Here is a 24,781-nt window from a genome sequence, read left to right as displayed (position 1 = left end):
ATGGGCCACCTCAGAAATCACACAGCATGAAGGTGACATAGCCTGACTTCCAACCCAGACTTCTTGGCCTATAAAACCCATCCCTCTCTCATGGGCTGTTCTAAATGGCAAGGGAAACATGGTACAGATCAACTTATATACAAGATAGAAATAGACCCACAGACGGCAGATAACAAACTTATGGTTACCAAAGGGGAAGGGATAAATTAGGAGTTTGACATTAATAGATACACGCTGCTATGTATATAATAGATAAACAACAAGGACCCACGGTATAGCATAGGGAATATTTTATAATAACCTATAAGAGAAAAGAGTCTGCAAAATAATACACACACACACACACACATACACATACACACACACATACACATACACTCACACATACACTCAGTCATGTCTGACTCTTCCGTGACCCCATGGACTGTAGCCTGCCAGGCTCCTTTGTCTGTGGGATTTTTCAGGCAGGAATACTGGAGCAGGGTGCCATTTCCTACTTTAGGGGATCTTCTCCGCCCAGGAGTCGAACCCATGTCTCTTGAGTCTCCAGCATTGGCAAGTGGATTCTTTACCACTGCGCTACCTGGAAAGCCAATCTATGTGTGTGTGTGTGTGTGTACTCATACACACACTCACATACACATGTATGTGTATAACTGAATCACTGTACAACATTGTAAATCAGCTCTGCTTCAAGTAAGTAAATAAATGACAAGGAAATACCTTATATGGCAGTGGATCAGGGTCCAGTTAAGCCTGTTCGCCAGGCCCAGTGCAGTTGTCACTCTGCACATGTGGCTACTTAATTAAAGTTAAATACAATGTAAAATGTAGTCTGGTGGACCACATTTCAAGAACTGAAGAGCCATATGTGGCCAATGGCTACCATATTGGACAGTACAGCTTTAGAATCTTTGCATCCTCGTAGAAAATGCTGTTAGACAGTGCTGCTCTAGAGATTTTGATTATTTTGCCCCAAAGTGCTATGTTGATTATCCTTCATTTTACCCTTTCTCCTATTTTTAATGCCTTTTAAAGAAGAAAAATACAAAACTGAAGGCAACTTCATGGTTAATGTACTTCTTTTATAAAGATAATAATGATAATAGGTCCTATTTATTAAATTCTTTCCACGTGTAGGTACTGCTCTCAGCTCTTTACATGTGTTAACTGGACGTCAGGGGGTCACAAGGAATTGAGACTCAGAGACCATGAAACGCTTGAAACATATCAGCGCTTGGGCTACCTGCTGTGTTCCAGTCCTGAGATAGCATATCAGCTTTTAACCTGGCCAGGAAGCATCTCATGTGTTATACTGGACCGCTGTTAAGGAGTTTAATTTACATTATTATATTATGTAAAGTATCTTTATCCCCAAAAGGGAAGAAACTTTAACACAAAAAAAAATTCACCTTAAATTCTTATCTATAAAATAGTATATAATCTGCTGCATGAACTATCAGCAGTTTACAGTTTGTCAGACCTCTACTTAAAAAAGGAAGATGTAGCAGTCATCTTGGTATGTTTATCTGGTTTGGTATCTCAAATTAATTGACCTCCCCACTTACCTGTGTTACTTGGTTTTTCTAGTAATTTTGAAAGTCTAGTCCTCTTATTAAATCCAGTGTGCTCCCTAATAACTTCTTAGCGATTAAATGTAAACTTAATGTACCAAGTTATTTGCTTTTGTGCATTATTTATTATAAATGTGTACGGGATTTATACTTTTCTTTAAGGAGTGGTGACATTGTCTCCCCTTCCTGGAAGAGTGTAGGAATTTCAAGTTAGAATTATTGCATTGGTATGTGGGCTGTAGAATACTCATTCTACCTACAGGTCTGCATTTAAATGTAAAGAGGTTCTTTTGTTTTCCCTTTTGAGGGGGGAACAAATTCCTAAACATTGTGGGCCAGGCATTGTCTAGGCACTGGGAATGAAACAGATCATCCACAAACAAAACAAGTTTACTCCAGATTTCATGACCCTTTTTTTCTACAGGAAGGAGAAAAGGGGCAGACATATTCAGATGAGCAAGAAAATATCATCCAGAGAGAAGTGCTGTGAGGAGACTGGATGAAGTGGTGTGGGAGTGACAGAGGAGTAGGGCCGAGAGGGCTGCTTTCAATTAGGTGACAAGATTTGAGTGACCGCAAGGAAGGAAACAGCATTCCAGGAACAAGGGACAGTTAATGCCAGGGCCCCAAAAAGGAACTAGAATGGGGGACAGTGTGGCTGAAGAAAGGTGAGCAAGGGGAGTGGTGATGAGCTTCAGAGACCAGCACCCAGGGTCTGGAATTTGGATTTTATTTTCTGTGTGATGTCTGGTTTTTAGGAAATGCAAGGATAAGATCTCGTTAACATTTTAAACAATCCCTTTGGCGTATTTGTGGAGAATATATTTTAGAGGAACTGATGTGGAAGGGGAGACCCAGTAGGGCCATTGTGCTGGTTGGAGAAGGGTGTTTGCAGTGTGAACTCTGCCCTTGTACCAGATGACGTGAACACAAATGGATTGGTTGTGTTCCAAGAAAACATTATTTGGTCCTGGGGCTACAGTTTGCTGAGCCCTGCTGAGGAAGGAAAGGAGAGGAGCTAGGAATGACCCCCGAGTTTCTTGCTGGGGCAGGTGGATAGACAGAGGGACCATTTGTTAAAATGTGAATACTGAGGTAGGAGTGGATGGGCCTTGAACTCAGGCATCAAGAGTGCCTTCTGAGACATGATAACTGCGAAATGCCCATCTGACATCCAAGTGGAGCAGAAACACAGGCAGTTGTCTGGGGCCTGGAGTTCATCACTGGCAAGTTAGGGCAGGAGAGATAAACATTTAGGAGCCATTATCTTATTAAGTTTGCTGTATACCATGAGCCGTGGCCCCTTACTAGGTCCTGAAACTACTGTACTGGGCTATGACCAGTGTTTTTCTCAAAAGCAAAATAAATTAGAAACAATAATAATATGTCTTCCTCAGTAAAGATAAGCACGTGTTCATGAAACTTTGACTTACTTGTGTGCGTACGTGTATACACTCACATACGAACACATGTATGTATATCTGTGTGAATCTGTTACCAAATGCATTTCTCACTGTGGACTGTGTTCACTACCGTTTGTCAAACACACATGTAGATAGTATATAGAGCCATGCGGGTGAATGAAATTGCTTAGGGAAAGAGTAGAAAGGAAAGAAAGAGCCAGGACAGAGGCATGGGGCACATCACCTTGCAGGGATCAAGCTGAGGAAGAGGGACTGGTAACGGAGCTTATCATGGGGCACCCAGTGCAAACAGGATACGTGGTGTTATGAGTCCCAGAGAAGAAAGTATCTCAAGTGTATTCCTTCCGCATCAGGAAGTGGAGGCATATGAGGGTGGAAAGATTGCATGTGGCGTTGGTCGTCTCTGAGAGCAGAGTTCATGATGTGTCTATAAGCAGCAGCCTGGAGTGGGGCATGGAAGGCAGGAGTGGGATGAGGATTTGATCAAGTGGTCCAAGAATTCTCCCTGTGAAATGGAGCAGAGAAAAGAGCTATGGCTAGAGAGGTCGAGAGGGCTGTGCACTTGAGAGAATTTGCTTTGGTTTTTTACATGGGAGACAGTGCGACATGTGTGTCGATAGAAACAACACAGAGGATAGAGAAACTGGAGATGCAGAGGAGAAAGGGGCGTCACTGTAGGAGTGAGGGCTTTAAGAAGGGAAGGAAGTAGGACCCACCGTAAGAGAGGAGGGGTTGGCCTTTGGAACAGTATTTGTAAATGGCAGAAAACAGAACTAGACTTGGTGACTCCCTTTTCTCCTAAAAGTAAGCTAGAGAAATTTCTGTGTGTTTGAGGTTTTCTCTTAGTAGAAGCAGTTGAGCTTATATATTATAGATGTTCTTCCTCTCTGTTTCACATCCTTGTTCTAAACTGGTGACAAGCCTTTTTCCAGTTGACCCGTTGTGTAATCGAGGTCTGAGTGCATTCCATGTGCACAGCCCTAGGATAAGGGGAGAGGAAACAAGGTACCCACAACCCAGATACAGAGACCAGACTAACCTGTGAATGTAACCAGCAGTAATCTGTAGTCTGAATCTGTGCCTACAGATTTGGGTAAGAGGTGCATCAAGGAGGAAAGGTGTGACAGTGGTACCTTTTAAAAGACATGAGGCCACAGCGGAGTGTCTCAGCCTCAGTACTGTTGACATTTAGGGTCAGATTTTTTTTTTTTTTTTTTGGAATTTAGTTGATGTACAATGTTGTGTTACTTTCAGATGTACAGCAAAGTGACTTGGTTATACAAGCGTCTATTCTTTTTCAAATTCTTTTCCCATATAAACCATTATAGAGTTTTGAGTAGAGTTCCCTGTGGTATACAGTAGGTCTTTATTAGCTCTCTGTTTTGTATATAATAGTGTGTATATGTCAATTCCACTCCCCTAGTGCCCGCCCTGCCACACTCAGGGCCAGATAATTGTTGCAAGGCTTCATCCTATGCGTTGCCGGATGTTGAGCAACTTCCCTGGTCTCTGCCCAGTAGTGTTCCTGCCTCCACATTCCCTCTCTGAATGTCTTCAGACATTGACAGATGACCCCTGGGTGGGAATGGGACGCAAGTACCGTTTGCTGAGAACTACTAGACTGGAACTTTGAAGTACCTGAAGGATTGACTGTTGTGAATGGGTGATCCATGGGTAGAATTTGGCATGACCCACTCATGTCTTTTTTAGTAGTCTCTTTAAAAAGTATTTTTAAATTTACATGCCTTTGGTTGGTGCCAGCAATTCCAATTTGCCACAGCCTACCATTTCCTTTTTTATCCCATCTGGCCTCACAGACTCCTGTGCATTTTCTGCCCGCTGCTCATACACAGTGGACGTTGAGACCCCAAAACAGCGTGTGTGCAGGCACTGTGAGGAGGACCTGTTTCCTAGGAATTTCTTTTTACCATCCTTATCTCAAAATTTCAGTAACTGGCTGCTTTTCTTTTCTTTTGGATTTCATTTATACTTTTTATTATTATTATTACTTTTTTTTTGGTGACAAAAGAAAGATGACATCCTCAGACTTTTTTTTCTTGACATTGAAGTTTATTTTCTTCCTTTACTTTGGTTCCATGTGAAAATTAATTAGTGATCACCTTCTTGGAATGGGGGCTGTGTTGTGAGAGTCATCTGATATGAGGAACATTATTATGTTTTTTTAAATTACTATTCTCCCTTATTTGATACTAGATTTGTGACCTCACTTCATTAAGCCTCTCTTTATTGGAAGAGGTATCTTCCTAGCCTTTCTTCTAAGCATTTTGCAGTTCTGAACACTTTCAAAACAGTTACTGAGGCCGAGAGTTTACTCAGGGTAATATTTTTCCACCTTCCTTCATTTTCCTTAAATTAAATCACACATTCTTTACCACCATCTGGAGTTAAGTGTCTGCTTTGGTTTTTATTGAGTCTGTCTTTGCATTGCACCTGCAAATTTTAAAACATTCCCCCACTTGTATCCTGCCTGGTATTTCACATGTTTGTATTCCTGCTCAAAGATTAGTCATGTCCTTCATTTATGAACGTAATCCTTTTTGGTTCCGAAATCATGTTGGTAGAATTTTAACATCTTTGAAAATAGCACTGGGTCGTTCAAGTGTTGTTTCCACTGGCAGCGTGGAACCTGCCTTTTTTTATGCCACGTTGGTACCTGGGTTTATGTTATACTCTTGTTTAGTGTGTGTGTGTTTCTAATGTTCTTGATGTTTCTTGTTTCTCACCACATGCAACAAATGCTATTCAGCCTTTCTTTTATGCAATGGGCCTTCAGCACTGTGATAATCTCTCATTATAGATGAATGACATGCAAGTAAACATCTAAAATACAGTGTGGTTAATCATATCCTCTCCATTTCCTTATGCTCAGTTCTTTTTCTAGAAATTCCATTTAGCATATTACCTTTGCCATGAAAACTTCTCATATCCTAGTTCTGTAATTTTAACATTTGAGGCAGAGTTATTCAAAAGATCCTTTTGCAATGTGTCTTAGGATAGCAGTCATAATAGCTAGGAAACTGCAGCGTGGAGCAATTTTAAGATCCTGTCATAGAGGGAATTCCTTTCCATCTCAGGTGTTGGGCATCAGCATGCCTTATTCAGCCGCCTGTTTTGTCTTTTAATATTGTTTGTTTATTTATTTGGCTGTGCCACATCTTAGTTGTGGCCTGTGTAATCTAGTTCTCTGACTAGGGATCAGACCCAGGGCCCCTGTATGGGGAGCACAGAGTCTTAGCCACTGGACCATCAGGGAGGTACCTTCTGTTTTTATTAGACATTTATTTTAACAGTTGGTATGTTCAGGGTCCATGGCATGAGGAACCCATCAAAAAAACCCTATATTTTAAAAATCCTTCTTATAGTTGCATAATACAAATCAGTTTATTTTAATCATTTGGAGACAGTTGGAATTAGATCTATGCTTCCTGAGATATTTATATTGTTTCTAAACTGAAAAATGTTCTCTGTGATTACTTTTGCCATAGATACCAATGACCAAAGTGGGAAATGTTTGTGTTGGAAAAATAATAACAGTGCCCATGAATTCATGGAGGGTTTGTTTATGTAGTTTGCCCCTGCAAACTACCTGTCACTTTGACTTTGGTGATGAAACGGGAAAGTGCAGTTGTTTTTTTATCCCAGAGTTTCTCTCACCGGGCCCTACTGACACCATGAACTGGGCAGTTCTTTGTTAGGGGGGCTGCCCTGTGCATCATGGGATGAGTCACAGCATCCTCTGCCTCTGCCCTCTGGATGCCGGCAGCACTCTCCTCCTCCCCAGCAGTGATACCCGACAGTGTATTCAGACATGGCCGGTGTCCCCGAAGGGCAGTAGCAACCTGGAATGAGACTCCTTAGACACCCTTTGGTTTTACTTCTTGGAAATGGTGTCTTTTTTTTTTTTTTTTTTAAGATGTAAATGGAATTAGTTTATGGATTTTTGTGTGTTGAATTTGGATGCAAGAGAGTTGATGGGAGAAGTCCCCGTTCCTTCTCAGTCGTTGCTTCTATATCAGCTCATTGATGGAAGTAGCCCATTGGCCACGTCATGTTCTCCGTTGAGTCCTCCTCTCCGCCACTTGCCAGCAGTTCTGCCTGGGCCAGCCATGGGCCACGTCCCTGAGCCTCTGTATCATCATCTGAACTACGAGGGGATCTGTACCTTCCTCAGTATTTCAGTGAGGATGGAACGAGACGAGGACTCGTCTTACTCACCCTGCTGCCCTGTCCTGATGGAGGGTTGACTGTATGATTGGATGGGGCTTAGGAGAAAGGGGGTGGTTGAAATACTCAGGTGGTCCTCCCGTTTTCAGTACTTCAGGAGAAGTTTTCTGGGGGAGAGACAAGAGAAGGCAAAAAGGAGTCACCTCAAGGAAAAAATGTGACTGGAGATGTATCTTTTCTACTCTGTGATGACAGTGATTTTCAGTAAACAGTGAAATGAGAAAAAGCAGGATAGAGAAGTAGGTTATTCGTGAAGTTTTATAATCTCTCAAAGACTCTCTTTGGGAGATTATATCCCTCTATCTTTTTTCTTTTGAAGTATCGTTTTACTTATGGAATAGTAGTTGGTTGTTACCTTTCCACCCCCTTTTTAATGTTTCTAGTTTGCAAAATAAGGAATTGGCACTCTATGGCCAGTTGCTCAAATCCATTTAGTGAAAAATTGCTGGTTCCTAAAATCTGAAATGCAGGAATCACTGCTGTAGGAAAGGAGGCTGTCAGGATGTTAGAGCAGAGGAAAGGAGGTGGGATGCTTGGAAGTAATGTGTGACTGGGGGGTCTAGAATCCAAGCCACAGGAAGAGCAGTGGGAACCTCCTTGGTCTTAGCCAGGACTTCCACAGTCTCTTAATTTAGGGAGAAACTGAGTGAGAAGTTCAAGGCCAGGGTGGATTCCTCTCTCTGCCCTGTGTTGCCCTTACAAAATACTACATTTATTGGTTAGACTCTCAGAAATTCTTTCGTCATGTGTAAGTTATTAAGGTAACTCAGAGAATGTTAAATCCAAAAGCAAGAGAAAAATTGGATGAACTGTACACATTCATGATGCATGAGGCATCCCAAAATATCCCTGGCTAATTCTGCATGTATAAAACAGTGTCAAAAACTTAATGATAGCTTTTTAAAAAACATCCAGTTTCAGTGGGTCCATTTGCATTAAGTTCTCCCTCTGCATTGACTCTAAACCTGATTAGAGCTTTATTTACTAAGAAAAAAAACCTGCCAAAATCAGATAGGGGAGGGAGCAAAAGAATTCTGGCATTTGATCTCCGCCATGAGAAATTTGTTGAGTACCTTCTTCAGTGTAAATGCTTACTGGGGGATCATCTGTGTCATTTCCAATATGAATTTATGTTACTTACTCTTCCTTGCCATAAATGCAATGTACTTCTTGAAGGCAAATGCCCTGTTGTACATCTTGTTCCCAGCTGAAATATTTCATTAAAAGGATTTGCAGTCCTTGAATTTCCCTGCATCTTAAATGTACTTGACCTATAAAAGTTCTTTCTAATTGAGATTCATCCTGAGTGGGACATTGTGTGTGATGGTGTGTGTGTGGGTGAAACTGATTCCCATATTCTGCCTTTAAGCAAATCCAATTCGCAAAATGAGTATTGACTCACTGAAACCTGCAATCTAATAGTTGAAGGAAGCATGAGCTTCTACTGCTTCCCATAGCCCTATGAAGCAGCTATCATTAGAAATTGACAAAGTCAAGGTAACAGCTTTTTTCTCTCTGTAATTCACATAATCACTTAGACCAGGGCAGATATTGTTTCAGCAAGAGGATTTTGAAGACATTTAATATCTCCATGGGAGAAGGATGGGGCTCTCATCATATGTCCTTTGCTCTTTGGAAAAACATGACCCGTTAGTAAATGGCTCTTTGGGTCTGAGTGCCAGACACTTTGAATAATGCAGTCCTGTTGGACTCATAAATTGGATCTCCCTGCCTTTGTTAACATGACCCATGCTTTGCAAAAGCTAATATGATTTTCTAAATTTAAGAGATTGGAGTCAGGTTTGATACAGTGCCAGGGGTGGCTTCCATCGCAATTAAGCAGTTTGGTAATGAAGTTAATTGAAATGGCTGAATAATAGATGCCCTTACAGAGCAGACAGGAAAATTGCCCTCCTATTTGGCAAAAGTACACTGTGACAGAAAAGTGATTGTCACACCCAATAAAGGCTGTTAAAACTGCTCAAGAGATTCATGGATTTGACTGAAGAAAAGAACGTGAAATAGTTTTCATCCTCCTGTGTTTGCCTTTTGTCAGGAAGGGTGAAGCATTTGGAGCTTTTTAACTCAGTGTTGTCATAAGAAGTTGCTTTTCTAAGGAAAGGTATGAAGGTGTCCTTAACTGGAAATGTGTTTAGATTCTCCAGGAGTCCCTGGGAACACACTCCTCTGCTGAGACCAATAACTGTCAGGTTTGGGGCTGCTTTGTGAGCCTCCAGTTTACCCTGGGACTTGAGCGATTCCCATTCGTTGTGATAAGGAGTTTAGAACACAAGGTGGCACAGCGGAACCTTGCTCTCCGCGTGGAGGGAGGCAGCGGTGAGTCAAGCTGAGCCTGGCCGCTCACCAGTAAATCAAGGAACAGCCCGAGGATCAGGAGCTGGTAAGCGGTCACAGCAGTGATGATGGTGAGCAAAAGAAAGGCCAAGTCGCCCTCCCCTTTGCCTCATCAGCTCTTCTTGCAGCCCTCAAGACACAGACTCACTTTTTGAGATCCCAACAATCATGCATTCATTCCAAAGATACTTATTGAACTGGGACCAGGTACCCTCAAGGGCTGGGGGACTAACTTTAGTATAACATGCAAAGTCCCTGAAACAGAGACAATAAATAAGTAAATGGCAATAAACAATATAAACAGTAAACAAACAAATACATAAGTCACGGGGTCTATGAAAACAAACTGAGCTATGTGAATATAGTGGGACAAGAAGGATCTTTTCTTCTGTTGGCCAGGATTCCTGAGTGGCTTCTCTGAGGAAGTGACACTGGAGGAGAGCCCTGGGTAATGGGAAAAAGCTGCCCTGTGTAGATCTGCAGGAACAGTGTTCCAGACAGAGGGAACAGCCAGTGAAAGTGCCCAGAGGAATGAAAGGAATGAGCCCAGAAGTGGAGAGAGTGCCCCTCTGGCTGTGATGCATGGTCAAGGGGAAGAGTGGTGAGATTTAAAAAGGCAAGGAGGCTCAGAGCAAGGAGCGCTTTGTGGGACACAGAAAGAGTTCGTGTTTTGTTGAAACTGTATTGGGAAGCCTCAGGGATGTGTAGTCAGGAGTCCATGTAATCTGATTTATGCTGTAGAAAGATGTCTCTGGCCTCTTTGTGGACAGTGCATTAAAGTGGATGAAGAATAAAACAGAGACCAGGTTTTTGGCTCTTGTAGTCATACAAGCAAGAGAAGGTGGTGGCAGTGGAGATGGATGGATGTTTCAGAATATATTTAGGAGATGGACATGATAAGAAAGATAAATAAGCATCAAGAAGGGCTTCAAATCTGGGGATACCCTCATAGATCTCATACCTGGTCCTGTGTCCAACTTACATTGCTAAAAATAGGCAGCCAGGATAAGAATCTTCCCCAAGGTCAGTAATCCTGAAGAAAAAGATTCTGGCATGTATTTTTTTTTTTTTTAACCTAGAAACATCTCAGCACCAATTACAGTGCTATTTGTGATAGGTTTCCCTTTGGGCCGATGACCTTAATTTAAAATAAGGACCCACACAGCATCCTGTTTTTCATCCCAGGAAAGGAATCCTTATCAGTTTTTTCTTTCAGTGAGCTATTTTGGGCTATTGTTTCATGATCCCCCCATACACCTTATGCAGCTGAAAGTCAAACTTAACTTTGGAGGCACTGCCCTGGAGACAAGTTTTCTCTCCTATCCCTTGGAGACCTTGATGAACTATTGGTAAGGAGAATGGGTGCAACAGGGCCAACCCGTAAGCATGTGCTCAACAAGTATTTCAGATTTGAAATATAGGTGGTAGGAAAGCCAGCTGGGTAGTCCTCCTTAGAGGCAGAAGAATTTGTAAACTAAGGTAAGATGTTATGCCCAAATACCCATATTAGAAACATTTCCAATCCACATTGAGAGGTTTCCTGAAACCACTTGAAAAACTGGGTTAATTCCATTGTTTTAAGTAGATCTTGGTAGGAATATTTCCTAGAGAAGAAAGATTGGTCCCCATAGTACACCATGAGCAATTAGTGGACTTTTTAAGTTGACTGTTTAGTTACTTCTCTTTTCCTACCTGGAGAGATGATGCCACAACCCACTCTCCTTCTCACTCTCTCCATTTTTTTCCCTGTTGTTTTCCCAATAACAACAACAAAAACCTGTTATCAAGTAGTGTCAGAATGCATTTTCAAGCTAGAAAAAAGCAGAAACTTTTAAAAGTATATCACAGGACTTGGTGTCCAGCCAACCTATTAGTTATGTAGCTTAAAAGACTGGCTTAATTGCCTTCAAATCCGAGACCCAGATTATTACATTTTAGCACGTGTAGTTAGATGGCCAATGATTTCCATACTGTGACTTGGAGTAAAATATCACAGACATCTTAAGAATTTGATTGACCATACATGGACTCTCACGCTGTTTGTAGAAAGGAAACTCTCTTTCTAGATTCACATTACAATTATGGGTCCAAGATACCTCTACCCACTGACCTACAGGTTGATATTCATATATTCCATGAAGCTATATGCCAAATTTGCTATGAATACATTTTGATGGACACACACTCATTCTAATCACTTCATGATGGGCTACCATCCAAATAGATGAATCACCTTTAAATGAGACTGTACAGTTCAGTATTTAAAAGCATAAACTTGACATTAGACCAAGTCTTCAGGCCACTGCTCACCTAACTGTGTGACCTTGGCCATGTTATTTACCCATCAATGTCTCAGTTTTCTCATCTGTAATCATAGAGATGCTATTAGTGCTTGGACAGCAGTTATGAAGAGTAAGTGTATGTGAGAGGCCAGTTCTCAGTTCTTGTTATTTTTGCATTTAGCTCTTGCTTTTGAAGACCCCCTTTCTGTTTACTTCTTAACAAATAGGAAGCTGAGTCAGAGACCCTTCAAGGTGTTTTTTGTATTTTCAAAAGTCAGCAGTAGGACTATCCATGTTACTTCAGTGACACTCTATCTGAAGTGACCATTTATCTTTCAAGAATTGCATGAGGACAATCCATCCATCTTACCCAGATTTTGGAGCAGCTCAGAGTATTATTGACTCTGGGTCTTTCCTCACCTGTGCCAGTTCAAGGCTTATGACTTTGAGGTGAAAGGCTCTGTAAACCATTAGCAATCACCAGCCTTGCGAGCCATTTATTTCTCTTCAGGACATATTTATTAGGCTATATGTACTGTGTAATTGAAACAGACTTCTCCGTAGCGGTAAAGCTGTACAACTGTATTCTTAATCTTCTTAACAAAATGCCACCTGACATAGCATTGGGAGCTCACTTAGCCCATACGTCAGAAGTCTAAGCATCTCTTTAAATTATGATGGCTGTACTATTTCATAAAGACCATTATGAGATCCCCAAAGGAAAGAATGTCTTCATCTTTTTAGAGACATTGAGTCTGGTGCTTCTGTTCTTGGCAGCTGGTATCATATTTGCTTTGGAAAATTAGGCTGCAGGGTTGATGATGGAATTTGACTAGAAGAAGGAGGCAAAAATCAAACATATCTAAATTAGAACCATTTTTCATTTTGCTTTATGGATTCAGTTTTGTGAAATATTGTGTTTATAAGGTCCTTCAGTGGAAACGTACTCTAGTTTTAAACTTGGTGTTGAGTTTATGCTGGCACCCTAACTTTGAAGGGAAGGTAACTTTTTTAAAAAAGGTCATCATCATTATTCAATCAGGAATCAGTTATTGCGTGTTGCTTCCAACCTCTTGACCTCCTGTTTAAATGCTTCCGTGGTCATTGTCCCCTCTGCTCCCTTCTTCACTTTGGATTTGCTTTTTTCTCTCATACTCGCCAGAGCAGTGGAGCTCCCTCTTAACACAGCACTTGGAACTGACCACATTGCATCATAACTGTTGTTTTGCATCTTTCTCTTTCTTTTTAAAAAAAAAAAAAAATTTCTTTTTTTGACTGTACTAAGTCTCAGTTGTGGCATGTGGGATCTAGTTCCCTGACCAGTGATTGAACTCAGGCCCTGTCTTAAAAGAGAAAGAGGTGAGACTTCCCTCGTGGTCCCCTGCTTTGGGAGCTCAGAGACTTAGCCATGGGACCTCCAGGGAAGTCCCACCTCTTTCTTTTTTAAGACAGACTATAAACTCGTCCAGGTCAGGGCCATGTCTGATTCACCTTTCATCCTTCAATAAGCATTTGGCAGAGCTCAATAAATCTTGCATGGATGAATAGGTACATGGACAGTCTCGTCTCATGATACAGGTCTTATCTTAAATACTCTCTTTAAGAAAAAGATGCTTGGCCACTGAGTATAAAGTAGCCATGCATGCCAGGCACTGCATGTTCCATTATCCTGCTTCAGTTCAGTTCAGTTCAGTTGCTCAGTCGTATCTGACTCTTTGCGACCCCATGAATCTCAGCACGCCAGGCCTCCCTGTCCATCACCAACTCCCGGAGTTCACTCAGACTCACGTCCATCGAGTCAGTGATGCCATCCAGACATCACATCCTCTGTCATCCCCTTCTCCTCCTGCTCCCAATCCCTCCCAGCATCAGGGTTTTTTCCAGTGAGTCAACTCTTCGCATGAGGTGGCCAAAGTATTGGAGTTTCAGCCTCAGCATCAGTCCTTCCAAAGAACACCCAGGGCTGATCTCCTTCAGAATGGACTGGTTGGATCTCCTTTCAGTCCAAGGGACTCTCAGGGGTCTTCTCTAACACTACAGTTCAAAAGCATCAATTCTTTGGCGCTCAGCTTTCTTCACAGTCCAACTCTCACATCCATACATGACCACTGGAAAAACCATAGATAGCCTTGACTAGACGGACCTTTGTTGGCAAAGTAATATCTCTGCTTTTGAATATACTATCTAGGTTGGTCATAACTTTTCTTCCAAGGAGTAAGCATCTTTTAATTTCATGGCTGCAGTCACCATCTGCAGTGATTTTGGAGCCCCCCAAAAATAAAGTCTGACACTGTTTCCCCATCTATTTGCCATGAAGTGATGGGACTAGATGCCATGATCTTCGTTTTCTGAATGTTGAGCTTTAAGCCAACTTTTTCACTCTCCTCTTTCACCTTCATCAAGAGGCTTTTTAGTTCCTCTTCACTTTCTGTCATAAGGGTGGTGTCATCTGCATGTCTGAGGTGATTGATATTTCTCCCAGCAATCTTGATTCCAGTATGTGCTTCTTCCAGCCCAGAGTTTCTCATGATGTACTCTGCATATAAGTTAAATAAGCAGGGTGACAATATATAGCCTTGATGTACTCCTTTTCCTATTTGGAACCAGTCTGTTTTTCCATGTCCACTTCTAACTGTTGCTTCCTGATCTGCATATAGGTTTCTCAAGAGTCAGGTCAGGTGGTCTGGTATTCCCATCTCTTTCAGAATTTTCTATGGTTTGTTGTGATCCACACAGTCAAAGGCTTTGGCATAGTCAATAAAGCAGAAATAGATGTTTTTCTGGAACTCTCTTGCCTTTTCCATGATCCAACGGATGTTGCCAATTTGATCTCTGGTTCCTCTGCCTTTTCTAAATCCAGCTTGAACATCTGAAAGTTCACGGTTCACATATTGTTGAAGCCTGGCTTGGAGAATTTTGAGCATTACTTTACTAGCATGTGAGATGAGTGCAATTGTGCAGTAGTTTGAGTATTCCTTGGCATTGCCTTTCTTTGGGATTGGAGTGAAAACTGACCTTTTCCAGTCCTGTGGCTACTGCTGAGTTTTCCAAATTTGCTGGCATATTGAGTGCAGCACTTTCACAGCATCATCTTTCAGGATTTGAAATCTCAAAAACAACAGAATGATCTCTGTTTGTTTCCAAGGCAAACCATTCAATATCATGGTGATCCAAGCCTATGCCCCAACCAGTAACGCTGAAGAAGCTGAAGTTGAACGGTTCTATGAAGATCTACAAGACCTTTTAGAACAAACACCCAAAAAAGATGTCCTTTTCATTATAGGGGACTGGAATGCAAAAGTAGGAAGACAAGAAACACCTTGAGTAACAGGCAAATTTGGCCTTGGGGTACGAAATGAAGCAGGGCAAAGTCTAATAGAGTTTTGCCAAGAGAACGCACTGGTCATGGCAAACACCCTCTTCCAACACACAAGAGAAGACTCTACACATGGACATCACCAGATGGTCAACACCAAAATCAGATTGCTTACATTCTTTACAGCCAAAGATGGAAAAGCTCTATACAGTCAGCAAATACAAGACCGGGAGCTGACTGTGGCTCAGACCATGAACTCCTTTTTATTCTGCTTAATTTCCTTTAAAAAAAAAAAAAGTTAAGTGACTTATTTGTTCATTGGCTGCACTGGGTCTTCACTGCTGCACAGCCGCTTTCTTTAGTTCTGGCAAGTGGGGGCTACTCTGCTGCAGTGTTCAGGGTTCTCACGGTGATAGTTTCTCGTGGTGGACCATGGGCTCTAGAGCGCAGGCTCAGTAGTTGTGGCATATGGGCTTAGCTGCCCCGAGGCATGTGGAATCTTCCCAGACCAGGGATCAAACTGTGTTCCCTGCATTGGCAGGAAGATTTTTTTTTTTTTTTTCCTATTTTCTTTTCTTTTCTTTTTTTTTAATTTTATTTTACTTTACAATTCTGTATTGGTTTTGCCATACATTGACATGAATCCACCACAGGTGTACATGCGTCCCCAAACATGAGCCCCCCTCCCACCCCCCTCCCCACACTGACCACAAGGGAAGTCCTATCCTGCTTCATTTTCTTCACCAAAATTATCACTCTGAAATTATTTGTGGATTTTTTTTTTCTATTTCCCCACAGAATGTGAACACTGCGAAAACAGGTTCAGTTAAATACACTATCTCATGCCAGCTCTTGGCACATAGCAGGCTCTTAGCCCAGTTTGCTTCAATGAGTGAGTGCATTTTCCCTAATTTCCTTCCTGCCTTTAGCGAAAAAAAAGTTAGGGCAAACTATACCTACATGTTTCAGTTTTCTGGACTGTCCTTATTAGCATTTCACTGGTGAGGTGAGGGCAAATTAAATTTGTTTTGTGGTTTATATATTATGTATTGAACAAAACAAACGAAATACTAATTGGTAGAGAATGGTGCAGATGGCTTTTTTCCAGAAAGGTTACTGGCCATTAATGTTAATTGTTCAGAGCCGTTGGTTTGCAATGTAATAATCATCAATTCTGCATTACCAGGAACATCACAAATTTTCTCACTCTCTTTGTTCTGTACCTCTTCCCATCTGTATATTAATGATCTCTTGGTATTTGGATCCATCAGCATACTACTCTATCCTCCAGTAAAAGCATTACCTACTAGTTTCATAATTTTTTCATGCAGCAGCATTTTTGCCCATAAATATTAGTGTTCTGGTGTGTTCTTAGTATCACTCCTCAAATTTTTTTTTTCGATCTTCCCAAGAAAGAAGGAGAGGAAAGCAGCAAAACCTTCCCCTTTCTGCTCGATTCTTCTCATTGTCCCCTCTATTTGCAGATGAAGTACTTTGCATACCCTGTTCTTAGAGACACAAACTCAGCAGAAATGAACTTCATTCTAGGAATTGCTTCTAACACCATACTCATGTGCTTGAACAAGATGATTTAACCTGCAGATCATATACCCCAACAGAAGGGGCTTCTCAGGCTCCCTGGTCAAGGTTTCAGAGGCTCCTTGAATTTGTATGCAAAACTGTGTGCTTCTCTGCAGCTTTGCTTCAGAAAGGCTCTAACAGCTTTGTATCCCATTTTCAATCGAGGCCATGGCCCATAATCTAGCAGTACAGACACTTGAGTAGAAATGGCATCACTGAATCAAGAGAGAGCTAGAACAAACTCCAGTTATTTTTTAATCTAGCAGTGCACTAAAGCCAGTAGGTATATGCCACTGTCCAGGTGCACTCAGTATGGCTACAATGTTCAATAAAAATTAACTGTTTACGATTCTAGTTGTAGTGTATGTAAATTCTTAGAAAATACCAAAACTAAGAAGATGAATCACCTATTCATCCTAGCAGTCTGGACGGATATTTTAATATATCTTTCTGTAGTCTTTGGGTGTATGATGTATGTGTGTGATATAACATTTTTTAAAAAGGCATTTATATTGTCTGGCAGGTTTTAATCTGCTTTTCATGTCTTGTGTTATTACCGTTTTCTCACATTGCTCAATAGTCTTCACTTTCACAATCCACTCATTTTTAATGAATTCATAATTTTCCATCGTGTTGCTATAACAATATGCTTGCTCATTCCTCAGTTCTTGGAAGTTCAAATTGTTTCCATTTCTGCCTTCTTTAAATACCACTGTGTGGAACATCTTCTCCATGTATGTCTGTGTGAGACTCTGGTCCTGATCCCTTAATACAAATCCTAATGATAAGTTTACTGAGTTAAAGTCAGTTGTAATCTGTGAATCCTGCATTTAGCATTATGCATTGATAAGTTTTAGAATAAGAAAGAAAACTTGTAGGGTCTGAAATGAAAATGTGTTCAAAAGTAGTCTTATTCTCTTTGAAGTCTACCTAAGACTAGCCTCTGACCAAGTTCTTAGTGTTCTCTCTGTGGCTTTGCTGGGAGCTCCCTCTCTCTTTCTGAATATATGTAAGTTCCTTGCTCCTTACGCATGGCATTACCATATTCGGCAGTACAGTTGTGAATGCATCATTTTGCTCTGCACACTGCTAAGGAATCCCTTGTGTTTGATGATGTAAATTAGTGACATAGTATGTGTTAGAATACTGAGGCGGGAACCAAATGTTTCCATTAAAATTCTCAAATCTAGAGACTAAGTGGAAAGGGGAAGGACTATCACAATGAAAAAAAGGAAATTGGTGACACAGTACCTTTTTCTTATTTGAAGATCCACTTTACTTTTGATAATGACTTTAGCATTCCCCCCTTCCAGACCCTTTGTGCAATTTTTCTTGGTTCTTTCAGAGAGTAAGGTTGGTAGACATTCTCACTTCCTTTCAGCCTAGAGGAAATTAGGTCCAGGGAAGTCCAATCTCTTTCCCAGCATCTCAGGTTTTGTTTATCTTGGTGACAAAATGGGAAAGAGATTGACTTCTCCTTGGCTTGCCTGATACCCAGCTGAGCTATCCAGTGTCTTCCCTATTTCCATCTAGTCAGTAGGACAAACACAAGTCTTAATCTCAACAGGATGTTTAAAGAAACTCAATGTGTATATATTCATTTTGGGAAAAAGTAAGCAACTCTTGGAGAAGAAGTCAGTAGAAGTCAGTAGTGGCTCTAGAGATTTAAAAATGCAATAAAATGTTCTGAAATTTGCTGCATTTATCTTACTTAAAGAGGCAGTATAGACCTTATTGTGGTGTCTGTGGGTATGTATATGTTCATAAGTAAACAAAGCTTTTCTTGTTGTGGAACATTCTAAAATAGGTAATAAAGCCATCCATGATATCATTGGCCCAAGAACACACAGTTTTAGTGTATAAATTTCTGTGTTTTATTCCCAAATGCTTTGTATTCTGTTATATTTTTACTTTTTTCATATAAACGTTCATGTACAACCACTTTAAAATTTCACCAAGAATAACACTTGCCATATAGTTGTATGAGAACATGTTCAGTAGCGTAGTTTATGGCCTTGATAGCTAAAGGAAAGAGATTCTTCCTCCTCCTCCTGTTAATTGATCATATATCAGTCACTAGCCCGTCATTTGCCATTTGTTTTCTCCAGAGGGACACCTTGTTCATTGGAAACTTTAGAAATTCAGGCCCCCAGGTTTTCTCACTTGTGTAGACCACGCCCAGACTTACACTTTGAAGGTTCACTTCCCCGTGAAATTTTCTGGGATCCCTCTGAAGTTCCAGGCTCTAAGAGCAGATGGTGCTGTCTGTGGATTCTTCTGCCTCTTCTCACAACCCCCCTTCCTTTCCCTGAAGGGAGCAGATGAGCCCCTTAAGACAGGTGCTCTTTCTGCCCATGTGCCTCCTATGTAGCGTGTGGCATGATTTCTACAAGATGGGCTTCCTGCTTCCCCTGGGAACACAAAGGTTACCTTTGTCCTGAGGAAAACCACTGACATGCTGTTGGTATGGGATGGTTCTGCTTTCCGTGGCGCATCCAAGGTAGGGTGGCCTGCAGTCACCTCCAGCGAAACCAGAGCCACTTAGCAGGATTTCTCAGTCTTGGGAAATTCTGCCGACAAGGGATCTCTTTTAGTGCTTTCCATTAGGTCTTCACAGCTATCTTCAGCCCATCTGAATAGCTTTGGTTGAAATAAATTATAAATTGTCATCAGGAGCTTGGTTCCAACATTCATATTCCTTAGATTTTAAGGTTTAATGATGGTGTGGACCTAAAACAAATCTTTGATTTCTTCTTTTTTTAGCAGTCAAATGGAGCCTCTTGATTTTTGACTTTTTAAATACTGTTTTGTGGGCACATTTGGCTCCTGTCAGTGGTGTGGCTTTTTTAAAAAAGAAGAGTTTTGGCAACTAGCCAGCAGAGAAGAGCAAATCCCTCTTTAAATTAAAGAACTTTATTTGTAAAACAACTTGTTGGGTCGCTTGAGCCTGGGATTTTTTAGAAGCGTCCATGGACTGCTGCTTCAGAACAAACAGACTAACTGGTTACCACAATATGCTTTAGACTGGTTGATTTTGTACAGTTAATGGAAGGGCTATTAATTAATTAATGTTTAGTTTATTGCCTCAACAAGATGTGAGTATGTTCTTGCGGAAAGAATTCTAGATTAAGGCTGAAACCTGCTTAAAATAGTCTATCCACTCCCTGTCCCTTATTTCCCCACTTGCCAATATTTGTGTGTGACAGTCAAGAGCACGGATGTGTCTGAATCTGTGTAATACCCGTCTCTTGTGCCTTCCCTTCAGCTTCATGCTGTTCTCATTCAGCATTATAGTTTGGAGACCATTCATGCTGTCACTAGTAGAAATAGCTTGTAGCATTTAACCTCTGCCTCATAGGTTGGCCGTCCCTGAGCTTATCTTGAACTTCCAGTTGTTTCCAGATTCTTTTTGTACTAATCACGCTGCAGTGAGCAGCATATACCTGCAATACTTTGAATGTGGGTGCGAATATTTCACTATGATAGAGGATCCAAAGTACCCTTTATTTTATATATGAAAATTGTAAGAGATTGAGGATTTGAGATGGTCAGAGTTTTAGAACCGATAAGCAGAGTGTAAATTCAAGTCATTTTCCCTGACTCCTCTTAACTAGTTGGAGATTCTTTACAAAGTTTTGTAGAGGGTTGTTAGAATCCTGGGCGTTGACAAGTCTAGCAAAAGCTCACTCCAGTGAAATACTATTTATTCTAATGCACTAAGAAGATCAGTCTGAATTAGAGAAAAATCTATATTTAAAGATGTAATATTAGACCATTTTAATGTGTACACAGTGACCCAAAACTAATATCACTTGATAAAATTCCTTAAGGGGAATCTCATTAATGAACAAATCAAAGCACCTAATGATTATTTTTAAGAAAAAAATGACACATCTAAATTGCTCAAGACAGTTATTCTCATCCATAGGCAAAATATTTCCCCTAGCATGTTAAAATCCAATATATATATTGCATTTTAAATATATATAAATTGTTATAAATAATAAATATATATTCTATACCTATAAATAAATATATGTTTATATATATATTGCATTTTAACATGCTGGGCAAATGATTTTTCCTAATTAGAGTAAGATAACCATAACCATTTATTTTTCCTCCTGAATGGTGTAAATTAGCAAAGAAAGGTAAAAGGGTTGACATTTGAGGTCCCACCTGCTCTGTGCCAGGTTTGAGGCTTTTAAACATTTTGTCTATTAAATTACCCCAAATGGGCACAAAGAGTCTTTAGTCTCTCCATTTCCTAAACTGAGGAATGAAGGACGGTAAAGCACCTGACTGAAGGTAGCCTATGCAAATTTGCCAGAATTGAGAGAGTGATAATCCTTTTCCTCCAGTGGCATCGTTTCCTTAAAAGAGTCCTCAGACCTTCTGTGTCAGAATCTCCTGGGATGTGTTTTCATTCTGCAGGTTCCTGGGCCCCTGACGGTGGGTCCTGGGATTCTGCTTTGATAAGAAGTTGCCAGGTCCTCCATATGCACTCTGAAGTCCCAGAGCCACTGTGCCAGACCGTGGTGACCTCCTTCCACTGAGATGACAGTCCATCCCAGAAGAGTGTCCCCACTGCCTACGGGGACGAGCAGCCCCTGCCACGCCCTCTTGCAGGGCCCCATTAGCACTGCTCCTCTGGACAGCTTCCTCCTACTCACCCTCTTCCGCCGCCTCCTGTTACTTGCACTGAACTTAGCACGCCTCGTGGTTTGACAAGTCACTTCCAACTAGAGGTGAAATCATCACTACCTAGGGATCGTGTTCTAAAAAAGGTTGACATTTCCGGCAAAGTCATCAGATCCCAATACATCAGGACCTGTATTGTGCCTAACACAGGTAGAATCTGCGTTTTGCAATCTAACCTTGGCTCGAACCAAAAATTAAAAAAAAGAAAAAAAGAGAGAGGACAGCTTGCAGAAATGATTACTTTTTAAACACCGATAAACGCTGTGCTTTTCCTTTCCAGCCCTCCTTGGCCACACTCCTTTTGGTGACAGGTTTCCCATAAGTCTGCCCCTAATGGCTGCTGAGTTTCCCAGAAGTGAGAGCAACGGTCCCTTTCAGCTCTCCCTTTCCCAGTAAAGACAGAGGGGGTGTAGAAGAGCCTGCTAGGATCCGTGAGCACCTTTTCTCCTCTGCCTTTCTCTTTCTACATTATTATCTTTTTCTCTCAGCACCATGAAATTTCTCTCAGCACCTAACGATCTGCTTTCAAGGGGCTGGTCCTAGGAAACTGAATAGGAGTTTACTTGCACGAGTGACGTGCGGAGAGGTGTGCCATGATCCAGAGGGGTTCCTAGACTGGCTTAGGTTTGTGATCTGTGTGTGCTGGCAAAAGATGATCTGTCTTTGTTTTGGTATTCAGCTCATCCAAATAAAGAAGGCATTTCCTCTCCTAAAAGGCAGGGGGGAAAAAAAGACTAAGAAAAAAATTTCTTTTTTAATTTTAACCATGGACTCCTCTGAAACTAAATATACACCCCCTTCCTCTGTCCTGATTGGTCCTCATCAACTGACAAGTGGATCGTGTGGAAAGGAAATATCTTGGACTTAATTGTAAGTTAAGTCTCTCTTAATCCAGAAGAGCATTTGAGATTCTGTCCAAGTGTTCAATTTCCCAGGCCGCTGAGGTCTGTGAATTTCTTTTCCCAGCCTCCAGGCTGCTGCAGTACAAGTCAGCATAGCTAATGCAGATAGATCTCCTGCCTCTCGCTCTCCTCCTCCCTCTGCTTTGATTCGATATGAACAGCCTGGTAACTCCGATGCTGGGGAGAAATCTGACATAACTCTGCAGATGGCTAGGTTGCCATGAAACACCTGGGGATTGTTCTTTAAGGAAAAGGTAACATTTATATGCTAATGATTTCTCCCCCCCACCCCCACCCCTTCCCTCCTTGTTGCGTTTTTTCCAGGACTGCCAGTTCCCAAGAAGAGCCCAAAGTCGGTAAGGACTTGTCAGTTACTTGGTACTGGTTTTTTGGGGGTGGAGGGTGGGAGGCTGGTGGTGGGAGGAGACGCTATCTGGCTGGACTTAACTAAATGTGTTTTAGAGTGGGTGGAGGAGACAAGACCCAAGGCTCATTTTATTAAGTTCTGGAGCTCCGTTTGGTATAGAGGTATTATCTGGGTTTATCTTTTAACTGTCCAGTGATTTGTAGGCAGGCTGCAAGAGCCTGGATAAAGAATGCACGTTTGTAATCTTCTCTGTATACATGCTTCCCAACTCTCATTCCAGTGCATGAGTCTCTTAGATGTTTTAACTTGATACAAATGCTATTGTTTCTTTTGGGAGGAGGGAAAAAAAAACCCTCCACCTGCTTCCTGAATAGCATTGCTCTCAACTGGTGTTCCCAGCCATTCACATGGGTGGATTCCCTCCCTAAGCTTTCTTATGCACTGGATGATAAATTATTTAAAAATTGTAAAGCCTGTAGGTTTACGGAGGAATAACTCTGTCCTGTGTATATGCCCATGCTCACATGGAAAATGCCCCGGCACTGAGAATAAGACATTTTGCCTTCTGTGGAAATGTCCTTTGTTGTTTTTCCGGCTTTAGCGGCATTATGCTGCAGGTATAGGATTCTTTAAAAAAAAAAAAAATCAATGTTATGCTGTCCTTTCTAATCTGGTTTCCCTGAAGATGCATTACCTAGTTGACATGTTAGCTAATAGCTTAGAGGCTCTAGTGTTTTGCTTGGTGGTGGTGAGCTTCTGCTCCCAGGGCATTGACAACAAATTAAAATGCTACTTAAAAACTAAAAATCTGGAACTCCGGTGCCTGTGCAATTGATCCAGGTGAAAGAACTTTTCCCAAATCTTTAACACTAAGATACAGAGAGAGAAGTGTGCTTCCTTGTGGCTTAGAATATTAGGGGGCGGGGGAGGGAAAATTGACAACCTTCTGCCATCCAGGAGTGGAGAACCCTTAAAAACTTTGCAGCTACTGTGCTGCAGCTGAATTTCTCCAGCTGTCTCCAAGACTGGCAGCAAGAGGCAGAAGTTTATTCAGGAGATGAGAGAGGGGGCTTCCTGCATTCATAATGGATGTGATTCCAGTGGCATGATGCCATGGTGATGGGAACGAACATGTGACTTTGGGGCTGCCTTCCTTGTCATTTTGTGTTAATGTCCAGGCTGAGAAGGGCTGGTAGGTGTCCGTGTTGGAACTATGGAGATTCCAAAGCTTCTGTGTGTGTGTGTGTGTGTGTGTGTGTGTGCATATGTGTCTCCCCATCCCTGGGTCATAGTCAGAAACCTTTTCAGCCTTCAGAAAAAAATAGAAGCACAACTGAGAGAGGTGTCACACGAGGTTGAGTTATCAGGAGTCATCCCTTTTTCTCCCCCACCCCCTGGCATGCTGCGTGATGCATGGACTTACTTTATGCACTCCACATGAAATGGAGTCTTGACCTGGAGCGTACTGGGGGAGAGAGCAGTTTGGCACAGGCAGGATGACATCAGTAGCAAGGTGTTCTGTGTTGTTTTGCATTCCATTTAAACTTGCTATGCAAAAGGATCTTTGTAAATTCATTTGCACCTTTTCTCCCCCAACACATTGTGGAATTTGCTGCTGAACTCAAAGGGTATCAAACAGGTATAGGGGCCCGCATTCACCAAGTCAGTTAAGAATTCCCCATGACCGTTTATTTTGGTGGAAACCGTGTCATTAGCAAGTAGCAAACCAATTACTCAGGCTGCATTCCTAGGGAAAAAAGCTCTCTTAACTGCTTTGCCCACAGTCTGCTGGCTCTTAATTACCACAAGCTAAGAGACTGGTGTGTTGCTGGGTTAGAAAAGAGCCAGCCCCCAGCTTGGGGCTTGTCCTTCCCTGGTTTCTCTGCCAGGACAGGGATGGTGGTTTTCACTGCATTACTGGCACCCTCTGGCAGCTCCTGCACAAAACTGGGGGGGGGGGCTATCAGCCAAAGTCTGCTGTTGCCAGTTAGAGCATTGCTAACATCTGTGATCAGTGGGAGTTCTGTACAGGTG

General features: G+C 41.6%; 1 protein-coding gene across 16 annotated transcripts in view; it reads left to right on the top strand.

The window, feature by feature from the left end:
- Positions 1–24,781, top strand: part of MAGI1 (membrane associated guanylate kinase, WW and PDZ domain containing 1) — a 643,929-nt gene that overhangs the window by 574,532 nt on the left and 44,616 nt on the right. For all 16 annotated transcript variants that reach the window (XM_040246600.1, XM_040246596.1, XM_040246595.1 and 13 more), the window contains one exon: positions 22,705–22,736. In XM_040246600.1, the coding sequence (XP_040102534.1) occupies positions 22,705–22,736 (32 nt within the window). The remainder of the gene's footprint in view (positions 1–22,704; positions 22,737–24,781) is intronic.

The sequence above is a fragment of the Oryx dammah genome, unplaced genomic scaffold (genome assembly GCF_014754425.2).
Source record: "Oryx dammah isolate SB20612 unplaced genomic scaffold, SCBI_Odam_1.1 HiC_scaffold_9, whole genome shotgun sequence".
Lineage (NCBI taxonomy): Eukaryota > Metazoa > Chordata > Mammalia > Artiodactyla > Bovidae > Oryx > Oryx dammah.
This window is presented reverse-complemented; position numbering and strand designations above follow the sequence as displayed.